At 53.9% G+C, this 13,388-nt stretch overlaps 3 protein-coding genes across 5 annotated transcripts; 2 read left to right on the plus strand and 1 right to left on the minus strand.

The window, feature by feature from the left end:
* Positions 1–1,530: 1,530 nt before the first annotated feature.
* Positions 1,531–6,350, minus strand: CUTC (cutC copper transporter; the record flags this gene model as incomplete). 3 transcript variants are annotated; one of them, XM_083866670.1, is made up of 9 exons in its annotated part: positions 6,310–6,350; positions 5,920–5,991; positions 5,790–5,849; positions 5,448–5,657; positions 4,198–4,233; positions 3,701–3,834; positions 3,081–3,108; positions 2,573–2,678; positions 1,533–2,029 (listed from the first exon to the last, which is right to left on the minus strand). In XM_083866670.1, exons 2-9 carry the CDS (start codon positions 5,987–5,989, stop codon positions 1,918–1,920), a joined length of 756 nt encoding a protein of 251 aa, XP_083722796.1. In that variant the 5' UTR covers positions 5,990–5,991; positions 6,310–6,350. The 3 variants fall into 3 exon arrangements, with proteins under 3 accessions (XP_083722797.1, XP_083722796.1, XP_083722798.1); XM_083866671.1 differs by lacking the exon at positions 6,310–6,350 and having other exon boundaries at positions 1,531–2,029; positions 5,448–5,646; positions 5,920–6,059; XM_083866672.1 differs by lacking the exons at positions 1,533–2,029; positions 3,081–3,108; positions 6,310–6,350 and having other exon boundaries at positions 2,580–2,678; positions 5,920–6,059.
* Positions 6,351–6,444: 94 nt separating this feature from the next.
* COX15 (cytochrome c oxidase assembly homolog COX15) lies at positions 6,445–10,760 on the plus strand (the record flags this gene model as incomplete). The annotated part of the gene is made up of 8 exons (XM_083866692.1): positions 6,445–6,668; positions 7,132–7,254; positions 7,479–7,665; positions 8,078–8,245; positions 8,747–8,828; positions 9,151–9,305; positions 10,199–10,312; positions 10,563–10,760. The coding sequence occupies 8 exons, from the start codon at positions 6,445–6,447 to the stop codon at positions 10,692–10,694; spliced, it is 1,185 nt and encodes a 394-aa protein (XP_083722818.1). The 3' UTR covers positions 10,695–10,760.
* A 278-nt stretch (positions 10,761–11,038) lies between these two features.
* ATP6V0E2 (ATPase H+ transporting V0 subunit e2) lies at positions 11,039–11,955 on the plus strand. The gene is made up of 4 exons (XM_083866015.1): positions 11,039–11,148; positions 11,228–11,275; positions 11,491–11,634; positions 11,885–11,955. The coding sequence occupies exons 1-3, from the start codon at positions 11,045–11,047 to the stop codon at positions 11,582–11,584; spliced, it is 246 nt and encodes an 81-aa protein (XP_083722141.1). The 5' UTR covers positions 11,039–11,044; the 3' UTR covers positions 11,585–11,634; positions 11,885–11,955.
* Positions 11,956–13,388: the final 1,433 nt, after the last annotated feature.

The following is a 13,388-nucleotide window of genomic DNA, read 5'->3' on the forward strand; positions in this document are numbered from 1 at the left end:
AGTGGTTAATGATTAGTGGTTTGTCTGATTAAATCCACATGCTTTTTGTAAATAAAACGATTCCTAGTGCTAGGTGCTCTGGGCCAGAACCAATACGCTGCTCATGAGAGCTGTAAACTGTTACAATGAGTAAGAAGTGAATGGAGCAGTCATTCAGCCCTTCTCATCTGGACTGCTGATGTGCTTCTTCTTTCTGACACTGGCACAGGCATCCTCTGTCCTTGCTCAAAACCACTTGGAGCACTGCTGCCAAGGAGGCCACTTGCTTATGACACATTTCTACATAACACCCAGTCCCATTCCCTGTCTCAGTTTTTATTACAGTTTTTAGTTGTACAGCTTGCTCTAAGTTTCCAAAACTAGACATTGATTCATTCCTGTTTCACACAGGGTCTGGTCCAGAGGTCTCTGCCAGGCAATTGACCAAATTCCTGCAAATCCACTGCTCATCTCTTCTCTGAAGGGTTTGTTTCTCTGCCTTGTTATGCTCTTAGCCCAAGTCAAAAAACCTGAGTAGCTGGGTCAGCATAATATTCAGCTTAATTCAGCTACCAGTATCATAATCATCACCATGACTCATGCAATCTCAACATAAGCCATGAACTCTGAAAGCAGATATTCCAAACTATATTGACTATAACGACAAATTTAATCACTCTTTTCACGTTTGGATCCTTCCTACTGCCTGCACACCTGTCAGTGTGGAAGCAGGCTCTGGGACTGGCACTATGCAGTCACTCCTTTCCCAGCTCCTCTGTTAAGAACTTAAGTTCTCAAGGTGTTTTGGGAGACACCATTACCTCTGACGGATCCATGTGAAAAGGTGGATGCACTCTTTAAGCTGAAAATACGTAGTCTTGATGATAGATTTTCAATAACATGAGTCTATTTAACATGACAAAAGTGCTGCCAACTTGTCAAGTATCACTTTTTTTGCATTCATCTTCACAGGCTAGGAAGAGAAATCGATACCCTGCATTTGCTTCCTGAGGTCCACTATCTTGGCTGTCAGAGGGACTCTCTTCAGCTTTGTGGTCTTTTACAGAGGAGCAAGAATAAAGGTGCTTTACCTCTAGGTCTCCATTATTCTAATGCACCACTCTGATGCCATTTAAGTCTTTCACTGGGTATTTTACAGAGTCTGAAATGAGTCTGAGGCTTCAATCCTGACTAGACAGCAATGACCCAACAGGCACATTCCCTAAGCACTGTCTGGAAAACAAGCAGTTTATGCTTTATGTTGGGACAAGGACCTGGAAACTCGCTTAGGAAAAGCAGCTTGTCCTCCCAAGAAATCTCATCATACACCAACCCCACCTCAAGCACTGAGGACCCAGAGCCCAAGATGTCTCAGCTTCCTCACCTAATCAGTCAGGTGCTCCTCACTACTTAGAGCTGCTGCACTGTTGATCCCTCTCTATCCTACTGGATGGCCACAGCAGGCCTTGTTTCTCAGCTGTGGATATGATGTTTCCCACCCTGGAATTCTGGATATGATTGTATTCACTGGCACAGCAGGGTCCTGATTAATTCAGGCAATGCAACATGGGTCACAGTCTTACCTGAACACATAAATAAACTCCAGAAAAGCACAGCAAGAGGGGGGCAGCTGCAGTGTTTATTTGACAATCACATGCAGTGCTATACAATTCAGTCCCCCTACTTGCTCACCTCCCTTCCTCCCAAATGCTGCCGAACAGCTGATGCTGCAACATCTGGGAATGAGTCCTTTTATTTAAAATGGCCAACATAAGTTTCCAGGCCAGGGACTTCAGGGGAAGCCAAGGGAAGAGGTGTCAGGCTTCGTCACCTAGTGCACATCCTCTGCAGCCTGAGGATGGAAGCAGTACCCATCTGTCCGTGTGCCAGGGCAGACCCTGGAGCCTCAGCACTCTCGTCCCAGCGCGGGGCCGAGCACTACAGAATGTTCTTGGCAATGGCGTTCAGGGTCCTCACTTTGGCCACGTCTGCCACCTTTATGGAGTACTCGGGGGCAGAGAAGGACGCTCCCATGGCAACGTTCGGATTTCTGTCAGGAAAACCAGGAATTAGTGGTGATCTGCTGCTGATACAGACGAGTAAGATCCACCAAGAAAAATCCCTACACATCTCCCCTAGCTTCAGCATTGGCCAAAGATGGTGCCACCCAAACCAAAGATGGGACAGAAAGAACGATAATCCAAAGGAGTGAAGACCTATGGACAAATATAATCTATTCCTCACTCATTTCTCAGAAGCACATCACACTGGCTTCCCAAATCCTACATGCTTATGTTAAAAGTCTAAGGCAACCACACCACAATCTGCCTTCCCAAGTGCCCTCAAAACTCCTAGGGTGGCAGTGGCAAGAGAAATGCCCCAAAGACCTGGCTCTGCATGGAATTCACATCCATGTGAGGAGCACTGCTGGATTCATACACTGCAGAATACAGTGTCAGGCACCATGATCCCAAATGTAAAAGCACAACTAGCACTCAGGAAGGTGTTTGAAATTTATGCCAATTCTACAAATCCATGTTCACATTCATCTAACCTTTCACTCCTAGAGTTCTGCCAATAAATAATCAGTTACCTGAACTTCATCCCTGAGTCCCGAGCTGAGCGAGCAGAGCAGTGAAACTCAGAAGCAGTGGAGCCTTCCAGAATCCTCTGCAGGTTGCGCTCCGTGATGCCACCTCCTGGTGGGAACAAGCCCCAAGTCACACACCGAGCACAGGACACTATTTCCGACCTGACTCACCCCGGGGCCTCACCACTAAGGGACAGGAGCCATATACGCTGAAGGGAAAAAACAGCTCTTGGGAAAACAGAGACTCAGGCACATGAAAAGGGACAGGAGAAGCCTTGGCACATGTTCTCCCACATATCTAGAGCTGTCCTCAAATCCTGCAGGGAACAATAGCTGCAGGGCTCTGCTTTCCCCAACAGGCTACATAGCCTTTATTCACACCAGGACAGGAGCTGCTCCTCCTGGGCAGCTGGCTCAGAAAGCCAGATCAGAGAGGGGATTCCAGGGCAAGAGGCTAGCAAGGAAAGGCTAGGGATTGCAGGACCTGGCAGAGATGACAAAAAAACATTACCTGGCACCACCACAATTCTGCCCTTTGCCTGAAAGAAGAGTAACAAACATGTCAGTGATATCATCAAGGACTACATCTACAACTGCATTTGTAAGGCAGCAAAGAAATCTCATATGCAGCACTTTCCATAAGCTCATGGATGTCACCATGGTTTACCATTTGTGCACTGTCACTCCTCTTTTTTGTACTATTCATGTTTTAAAAGTGGAAAAGAACTTGCAGTTACAGCTAAGACAACCTGCCACCATTCCCTCCTACCCCTCCATCCCACCTTGCTACCCCTCAGGTACACCTGTTGCACCTTCCTAAAAGGAACTGTGAGACACTCAGCAGGGACCTCACTCTGCTGTTTGTGTGGGCTCATCACACCAGCTGTTGAAGCAACTCCCACCACCCTCCCTGAATCTGCAAGCAAGAACCCAAGCAGTTTTTGCTGTGGGAGACTGCAGGGCCCACCCTACATGGGCTTGGGGAAACGGATTAAAGCCAAGCTAGAGAGGGAAGGCAAGCAATCCTTGCCAGAAGTCCTTTCCAGGAATGAGGGATTCCATAAAGCAGCTGCCTGCAGGCAGTGCCAGGGAGCAGACACAGTAACCCAGGGGAGCACAGCAAACACTCACCTGTTCTGCAAGCCTCTTAATCAAGGACAATCCTTCCAGTGCTGAGCTGTCACAGCCACTCGTCAACACCCGCTCAAAGCCCAGGGAAATCAGGGTCTCCAGGGCCACCAGAGGGTCGTGCACCATGTCAAAGGCTGAGAGACCAGAAAAACAGCTCAGAAATTGCCCAGTTCATTGTGCCCAAGCCCTGTCCCTCAGCCAGCAACAGGAAGAGCCCTGCTCACACCCTGGATCCACAGCTCCTGACTGTAACACTCCCCTTGCAGCAGTGCCAGGGCCACCATACTGAGCTCCTCAGACACCTCCTCTCTCACAGGGCAATGAGACAGCTCCCAAACCTGAGCCCTTGGACCTTTTTTGTACTGAGGAATAGCACAGCCTGCAGAGCTTTCCCCTTCCAAAGAATGACCAAAGAAGACCAAGCTCAGCTTCCTTCCAGCCCCACCTTCCCCCAGCAGTGGGACACAGATCAGACCCTGCCCAGTCTGGAAACTCACCACGGTGAAATGTGACTGGCAGGGGACGGCACACGGCTGAAAAAAGAAGACAGATGGTCAGTCAGGCCTGCTACAGAGTCCCCTGTGCTAAAACCAGAAACATACATGACATGGAAGAGGGCAAAGGCTTCTCAAGCCATTCCTGGGGAGCTCAAGAAGAGTCCCATTCTTGCTGGGAACAATGCTGCTTATCCAGGCTTTTTCATGGGGAAGAGTTCCTCTACCCTTTGAAAAAGCAACAAATCTTTGTTTTTATGGGTAACTCCAAAATCCCCCATTTCATCTGGAACATGCAGAACCCTCATTCCACCACAGATGACTTTCTCTGCAGGAAGGAAGCAGGGAATTTGTACCATCTACCTGAGGGAAGGACAGGACCATTGCTCTTTGGAAGCAGAAGGGCTGATTTTAGTGATTTCTTTCACTTACAAATTCTGCTGTCAGACCTCAGCAAACTTCACCAGAGGTGATCTATTTTACTGAGCAAAGCTTACTTATTCCCACAAAAAGATATCCACCTGCTCCCTGCCCTGGAAACAGCAGAGCACACGTTGGCCTAGTGGAGGTGAGTCCCAACAAGACCCTTTGCCTTTGCTGCACTCCCTACAGCACATTCACCTTCGTATGAGAATCACAGCACCACATCACCAGGGAAAGGCCCAGCCCTCTTTAGCTTTGGCTGTAGCTCCCAAAAAATATGCAGAAAGAAAAAGAAATTGCTTGCACATGTGTGTGGTCTGGACTAACAATCTCCCACTGCAGCTTCAGTAGGATTTTTATGTGTTCACACCTCTCCCTTGTAATCTTTTCTCCCTATGTGTGTTAAGAGAGAAAAATGAAAATTAATTGCCAGCTACACACAAGGTGAAAGTCCAGGAAATATATATCCTAGACACCTGTAGCAAGGTGATAAGGAAAAGAACAAAGCACAAAAAAAAGAGGGAGAGAATTCAACAGTTGAATGTCCTCAAAGCAGCTCACCTAAGCCTTCTTACACTTCGCTATTATGTCCCAGGTAGCCTCACACCCTGTGTGAAAGGTTTGGGGCTGTGGCCCTCGGTCTGCAAAGTTTCTAAACTACTTAATGTCTCAGAGGTATGACAAGAAACGAAACCAAAAAACGTGGAAAGAGACGGCAAGACCGCAGACGGGATGCGCAGAGCAAAGCCCTCTGTACAGATGTACGGCATCAGCCGGAGCAGCGCTACAAGCCTGACCCAGCAGGGAGCCCTGCCCGGAGGCGCCCTCACCCAGCAGCGCCGTGCAGAGCTCCGTGTCGATGCGCCCGTCCTCGGTGAGGGCCCCGAACACCAGCCCGTCAGCGCCGTGCAGCTTGGCCAGGCGGATGTCGGCCTTCATCACCTCCACCTCCCGGTCCGAGTACAGGAAATCCCCGCCGCGGGGCCGGATCATGACGAACACGGGGACCCGCACGCACTGCTTCACCACCTGCAGCAGCCCTGCCGGCGGGACGGGGGCGGCTCAGCTCCCGCCGCCCAGCGCCGGGCCCGGCCGCGGGGAGGGAGCCGGGCCGGGCAGGGGGGAGCGAGGGCCCAGCGACGGGGAAGGGGCCCAGGGGCGGGGGGGCTCACCCATGCTCGGGGTGGTCCCTCCTTCCACCAGGCCCGCGCACAGCTCGATCCGCCCGGCACCTGCGGAGAGACGCGTCAGGACCGGCCCCGCCGCGCTGCCGCCCCCTCCCGCGGGACCACCGGGCCTTACCTCCGCGCTCCGCGTTGACGGCGGACTCCACCGAGTCCACGCACACTTCCATGAGGAATCCATCGTCCATGCCTGCGGGACGGGAGCGGCGCGGTCACCCCGGAGCGCCCCATGGCGCCGGCCCGGGCCGCACCAGCCCCGCCGCGGGCCCGCCCCGCTTCCGCCCCGGGCCCCGCCCCCCGCCGCGCTTCCGGCCCCGCCTCCCCGCGGCCCGGGCCCGCGCCGCCCGTTGGCGCGAGGGCGGGCGCGCGGGCGGGCGGAGGCGCGGGACGCGAGCCGGGCGCGCCCACGCCGGCGCGCGCCGCGTGCAAAGCCCCGCCCCCCGGTCCCCTCGGCCCCGCCCCCGCCGCCGCGCGGGCCCCGCCCCCGTCCCGCACGCGCCCTCATCACCTGCGCTGGCGGCGCGCGGGGGTCGCTGCTCTGCGCTGCCGGTCACGCGCCGCGCGATCGTCATGGCGACGCTCGGGCGGGTCCGGAAGTGCTCGCTCCGCGCTTCCGGCGGCGACACTTCCGGCGCGGCTCGGGATGCTGCGAGCGGCGCGCGGCGGAGCCCGGTGGCTGCTGCGGGGGGGGCCCGCACCGCCACCGCCCCCGCCGGCACACGGCCGCCTGCCCCCGCGGCTCTGCCTTCCCTGCCGCCTGCTGCAGCAGGCGCCCCAGCCCGCCGCGCCGCCGCCCGCCGTGGGGCGATGGCTCCTGGTCTGCAGCGGTGCCGTGGCCGGTGCCGTGGTGCTGGGCGGCGTCACCAGGTGAGCGCGGCACCCCCAGCCCCGCTGGGAGGGGCGCAGAGCGGGGCCCTGGAGGCAGCAGTCGGTGACCCTCTACGACTGTCCCGTACACCGAGACCCACCCCGAGAGAGCCTGTGAGAGCTCCTCTCGTGTCCCCCCTTCTCGGCTGCAATGGGAGACTGTTGATAGTCTGTGGATGCCACTGGGGGGTAACTCTTACACCTTTATCGTCATTTGAGGTTTGGTCATTCACAGACTCTCTAATCTCCATCCTGTTTCTAGTCATGAGCTTAAGGATTGTCTGAACAAGGGATTTAAGATTTATCATAGAATCACAGAATGTCCTAACTTGGAAGGGTCTCACAAGGACCATGGAAGTCCCAGCTCCAGAGTTGTTGTGCAGGCAACTGCTTTCACTTCAGTTCAGTAGATTTGCCTACTGTCAAGGGAGTGAGCTGTGCCTTTTCATGTCTCTTCTCCCAGGCTGACAGAATCAGGCCTTTCTATGGTTGACTGGCACCTGGTGAAGGAGATGAAACCCCCCCGAACGCAGCAGGAGTGGGAAGCCGAGTTCCAGAAGTACCAGCAGTTCCCAGAGTTTAAAATGTGAGTGTGCAAAACTGGAAGGAGAGTGGGCTGAGAGCATCCTTCCTGCAATGGAGCCACTCCTGTTGTAAGAAGGAAAATGTGTTCTGAAGTCACTGGAAGGCACACAAATCCTGCCTGGTGGTAGCTCCTCTGTTCCCTGCCTTTCTCTGAGGAAGGCAATCCCACGTGGGGCAAAGTTCAGTGTGTGGCTGTGAAACAGTTGCTTTACTGTCCTTTAACAGCCTGAACCACGACATGACGCTGCCGGAGTTCAAGTTCATCTGGTACATGGAGTACTCTCACCGCATGTGGGGCCGCCTTGTGGGCCTGGCCTACATCCTGCCTGCCGCCTACTTCTGGCGCCGGGGCTCCCTCAACCGGCCCCTCAAGGGCCGTGTCCTGGCCCTCTGCGGGCTGGTCTGCTTCCAGGTGAGGCTCTGCACACCCTCAGGGGTTTACTGACATCTGAGTATCACAGAGTGACCTAAAGATCATCCAGTTTTAACCCCCCAACCAGAGATACCGTTCACTAGACCAGTGTGCTCAGAGCTCCATCCAGCCTCTGGATGGGGCATCTACAACTTCTCTGGGAAACCTGTTCCAGTGCCCACCACCCTCAAAGCACAGATTTTTTTCCCAATATCTAATCTAAACTTACCCTCTCTCAGTTTAATATCATCTTCTGATTCAGCATAACGAAGACAGTGGGATTCATGACAGTGTGTCAGTGCTGGTAGCTAGTCAAAAGTAGAGGAAACAAGTTGCTTTGCCCCTAATGTTTATCCCATTTTAGTAGTTGCTGCTGTCCTGTCTGGGTCTGAGCCCTCTCCTGTTCTGTTAGGGGCTGCTGGGATGGTACATGGTGAAGAGTGGGCTGGAAGAGAAGCCAGACTCCTACGACATCCCTCGTGTCAGTCAGTACCGTCTGGCAGCACACCTGGGCTCTGCACTGGTCCTGTACTCTGCCAGCCTGTGGACAGGGCTGTCCTTGCTGCTTCCACAACACAAGGTATGGAGTGGTGTGCCAGGGTTTAAAAGCCCAGGGCAGTGTCACTTCAGAGGGTTGATGTGAAGGTAAGGAAAGGATGTGAAGGCTGATGATGCTTCTCCTGTAGTCTCTGTTCCTGACTGTGATCTAACACTTCCAGAATACTTACAAAATACCCATTCTGTAAACTTTTTGGTTATGGGACACTTGCTTTGGCTTGTGTTGTTGGGGTCAAAAGTGATTAGTCTCAGAATTTGGGGAAGTTCAGCCAGGGGTGTGCCTGGCTGGGTTAAATAGTTTGTGCCAGTAACTGTCCAGGGGCCACTTCAGTTTCTGCACAGAGCTGGACTTGATTAGCTGTGGTTTTAAGGGACCACTGAAGTGTGGCTGCTGTGTGGTGGTCTGTAAAATCCCCTGTAAAACACAGGCCAACCTTTTTGCCTATGTATGTGGTGAAGGCTTTTCTTAGCTGCTGCCAACAGCACTGGAAATGCCTTGATTATTTATTTTTTTATTTTACAGTTGCCAGAAACCAAACAGCTCCTTCGCTTGAGACAATATGCTCACGGCACTACAGCTCTCATTTTTCTTACTGCTCTTTCAGGTAAAGCTCTTACTTTCTGCTGTCCAGTTTGTGACTCATTCCTCTCTGTTGGTTTGGTTTTTTCCTTCGGGTCTATTGGGGACTGTGAGCAACCCCATCCATTCTCTGGGAAAGCTACTTCTGTCAGGGATCTAATAGTCAAGAACCTCCTCACTGGTCTTTCCTGGACGGGTGGAGATGAACCTTCCAGCCTGCCTGCGATCTCTGTATATATTGCTAAAAGAAATTCAAGATCAAGCTGAGCTCTTGAATGAGAGCTGTGTAACCTGGAGTGACACCTTTGTCTACTCTGGTGGTCTCATTTTCTGCTCTGGAATTGCAGGTGCCTTTGTGGCAGGGCTGGATGCTGGCCTTGTGTACAATTCCTTCCCCAAAATGGGGGAGCGCTGGATCCCAGATGATCTCCTTGCCTTCACCCCCGTGCTGAGAAATATCTTTGAGAATCCTACAACTGTACAGTTTGATCACAGGATCTTGGTAAGTGCTGTCTTCCTGATATGTCTGGACCGCTTCTTGGTTGCCTCCTGCAGCCAAGCTGTCTTCTTTGGGCTGTGGTTTTGTCAGCTTGAGTGATTTCTAAGGTGTCCAAAGGGCCTGAGAGCGTCTTACCAGTTTGCTTCTTCAGGAAGAGGAAGTTTAGCATTGTTATTTATTTTCAGTGTGGCCTTCTTCCTTAAGGAGGTCTTCCTCCTGCGCAAGTAACACACTTTGTTTCTCTGAGTCTCCTTTTCCATAACATGAGCTACAGTGTGGGGTAGGCCTCGCTATTGAAATGTCTTGGAAAGCTGTGTGGAATAAAACTTGGAAATCCTGATATTGAAAGCTTCCTCCAGCATTTCTGAACTTGTTTTGCACAGTAGTGCCCTGTGAACATATCTCAGCTAGTTAGAGTAATCCGGATATTAAATACCACTGGCAGCACTGCTGTGAACTAAGCTGTGGCTAAGACTAAAAAAAAGAAGGATTAAGCTGGATCACCTGGGGTGACCTGCACAGCAAGATTATGCTGGTGAACTGTAGCAGAGTGGTGGAAATTAGATCTGTTTTCCAGATGACTTCCACCTTCAGTTGTCAAGGTGACAGCTGGGGAGAGGGCAGACACAATCCCTAATTACTTGAATAAATGAGGAAAAACTGTTGAAAAGTAATGCATTCATTTGGAGCACAATAAAAGTCTCTGTAATTTTACTTAAATTGTTAACCTGATGGCGTGGGAGTTCTAGGATTTGGTCATGGCCATTAACACATTTCTTTAGTTAAATATTGCTCCCACAATTTCTTGTACTGCATGGAAAGCACAGCCAAAGGCCACTGCACCCGTTTCCCTTGAACTTTCATTGAAGGGTGGTTGTTTCCCTTCCCTTCTGTAGGGAATTGCCTCCTTCACAGCTATCACAGCACTGTACCTCTTCTCAAGGAAGATCCCACTCCCTCGAAGGACCAGGATGGCTGTGACTTCCTTACTGGCTGTAGCTTGTGTGCAGGTACTGCCCTTATTTTTTTCCTACTCCTTTGTAGCACATTCACAAGGCAGAGCAGACCTCACTTGGATCTATGCTGGCTCCAATAGTCTGGAGCTGAGAGGTGGAGCTGCGTAGACCCCACACCTCACCCTACTGCATGCACACTCTGAATTTGGGGTGGCCATGAGCCTTTCTAACACCACACTTCGTACTTGGAATAGTATCAGTGGTGCATCCTCAACTGCTCTTACCTCTTCTCCCTTCTTGGCAGGTGGGCCTGGGCATCAGCACCCTGCTGCTTTATGTGCCTACGCCTCTGGCTGCCACGCACCAGTCGGGCTCCCTGGCGCTGCTCAGCACGGCACTGTGGCTCATGAGCGAGCTCCGGAGAGTTCCCAAGTAATGAACCGGCGGGAGAGCCCTCCCGGGGGAGCCCCACCGCCGGACCCAGGAGCGGCCCAGCCCCCGAGCCCTGTGTGCGCAGGGGGATGTGCCCAGCCGGGCTGGCGCGGGAGCGGTGGCGGGTGTGAGTGCGGACTGTGTAACATAAAGGAGTTTTGTGAAGCGGCTGTGTCTGTGCCTGGTGCTCCTTCGCGGAGCGACGTGCGGAGGGATGCGGGCCCGGGCCGGGCCGAGCCGAGCGGAGCGTCTCCGCCAATGGGAGGCGGCGGTGCGGCCGGCGCGGCGCGCTCCGGGCGCGGATTGGCGGCGTGGCGCGGCAGTGGGCGGGGCGCAGTCCGGAGCGGAGCGGCCATGACGGCGCACAGCTTCGCGCTGCCGCTCGTCCTCTTCTCCGCCTTCTGGGGCCTGGTGGGCATCGCCGCCCCCTGGTTCGTGCCCAAGGGGCCGAACCGCGGGTGAGTGGGGGCTCGGGGGGTACCGCGGTCGGGGGTTCTGGAGCTGGGCCTAACCGTGCTAACGCCCGTGTCTCCGCAGGGTGATCATCACGATGCTGGTCACCACCGCCGTGTGCTGCTACCTCTTGTGAGTACCGCGGGCCGGGCCCGGTGCCCTTTCCCCCATCTCTGCTGGCCTCACCGGGACCCGTGGCTGCTGCCCAGCTTCCTCCGTAGATGGACAGGACAGCCCCCGGGCTGCGGCCCGCCTCCTTCCCGGGCCCATCACCCCCGGGGCAGCAGCCGCTCCCGGCGCTGTGGTCCTTCCCGCGGGGGCTGACGGCAGGCTGTGTCCCTTTGCAGCTGGCTCATCGCCATCCTGGCCCAGGCCAACCCTCTGTTCGGGCCACAGCTGAAGAACGAGACCATCTGGTACGTGCGCTTCCTCTGGGAGTGAGCAGGCCCTGGGAGCTGCTGCCTCAAGAGACCCCCATCAAACCCATCACCGTGAGTGGGCAGAGATGTCCCTGCTTGCCTGCCTGTATCTGGCTGGGGAGGGAGCTGCAGCTCAGCCTTGCTGGGCTGGGGGAAATGCTTTGGTATCTGTGCATTGTGGCTGTGGTGAGCTGGTCCCGGTGTGGGGCTGCTGGCTCTGTGCTGGGCCTGAGCAAATCAAGCACTGTAGTTCTCAAATTTGTGGCAGCTCTCTGATGAATGTGATTTGGTGCTAACTTCTCTTGCTCTTTTCCTCCCCCAGCTCTTGTAGCTGTTCCAGCCTCTACCCTCTTGTGCCAGACAGCCCCCAGAGGTGCTGGGACAGAGGCTGGACCCGCTGCCCAAGCACACCTGGAGCACTGCAGCCTGGACCAATGGATGGCTGGGCCCCCAAGCATGGCAGACAGCACTCCTGGATGAGGGCCTTCTAATCTGGCACTAGGAGCAGCCACACTACCAGGGAGAGACCCCTTCAGCTGGCCCAGTGCTGCAGTGACCGAGCACCATCCTGTGAGGGATCTGTGTGCCCTGCCAGGAGATCCTGTCCCAGCAGTGCTTGTCCTACCCTCTTGGTGTGTTCAGCCCTAGCCCCCACGTGAAACCCCTGCTCAGAGCCCAAGCTGCCCAATTAGTTGCCCTGTCCCCTGGTCATTACATCCACTGGCTGCCCATCTGCATGAGAACACAGGAGCCATTACATCCTCTGTGGTCTGGTCAGTCCCCTGTGGTGGGGGTGGTCCCTGATAAGGCAGATTCTGGCTATGGGTGGGAGAAGGGAGGGCTGACTCTGGAGGAGCATGCAGACCCCCTTGAGTGTGATGAGGGAGGTGTTGGGGTCTGCTGTAGGGGATGAAAAGAGAGCTGTCTCCCACCTGAGCAGTGAGGCAGCTGCAGTAGTGTTTAGGAATCTCCACCACAAGAAGATGGGTCCAGGTTCTGAGAAAAGCCAAGTAGGGCATTGTGTTTCAGGTTTCCCCTTATTTATCAGATAATTTATTTATATTTATTTATTTGTCTGTGTCGTTTAACTTGTGTTGTGGAAATAAATCCTTTTTCTAGTAAGTCATGCTGGAGGCTGAGTCACTTGCTGCTTTGAGGCTGAGCAACAGTCTCAGTCTTATTCGTCTGTTCCTTTCCTCAGCACTGTTCTTGCACCATGGGAACAAAACTGGGATCCTCAGCTGTTGAACAGGGGGGTCAGCAGCACACTGGTGCATGGAAAGTTTTATCCTTGATGCCACCTGTGCAGTCACGCTGTGGGATCAGGGTCATAGGGAGGGAACTGTGTGTGCTAGAGAGAACGTCGTACCTTCCCAGCCTCTTGCAGTGTTCTGGGGCCATTTCCATGGCACTGGAGCAGCTCAGCACCCTCTTTGCCAGACAGCAATGACCCAGGTGGGGAATAAGGTAAAAAACAGAGACCAACATCTTGGAGGGGCTCTGAGTGGGCAGGATTTTCCTCTTAGGAAGAGGGCAGCAAAGGATGCTGTCTCCAAGGATCCCAACAGTTTGGTTTGGATCAGAGCTCCCCTTACTGCTACCAGCTCAGTTAAGCTCAGTCCTGTTGGAATCAGAGAACGGTACTCTGGCAGGAAAGGAGCTCCATCATCCCACTTTGGCAGCAAGAAGCAGCAGCAGAGCTGTGCAGACATGCAGCCACCCAGCCATGCCACCAGCTGGGAACCATCGCTGCTGGGAGCTGCTCACTAGGAAATGAGACCAGTGCTGCTGGATGGCTCAAGGGGTTTGTTTATTGCTACAGGAAT

The sequence above is a fragment of the Zosterops lateralis genome, assembly GCF_965231275.1.
Source record: "Zosterops lateralis genome assembly, chromosome: 8".
NCBI classification, from domain to species: Eukaryota; Metazoa; Chordata; class Aves; order Passeriformes; family Zosteropidae; genus Zosterops; species Zosterops lateralis.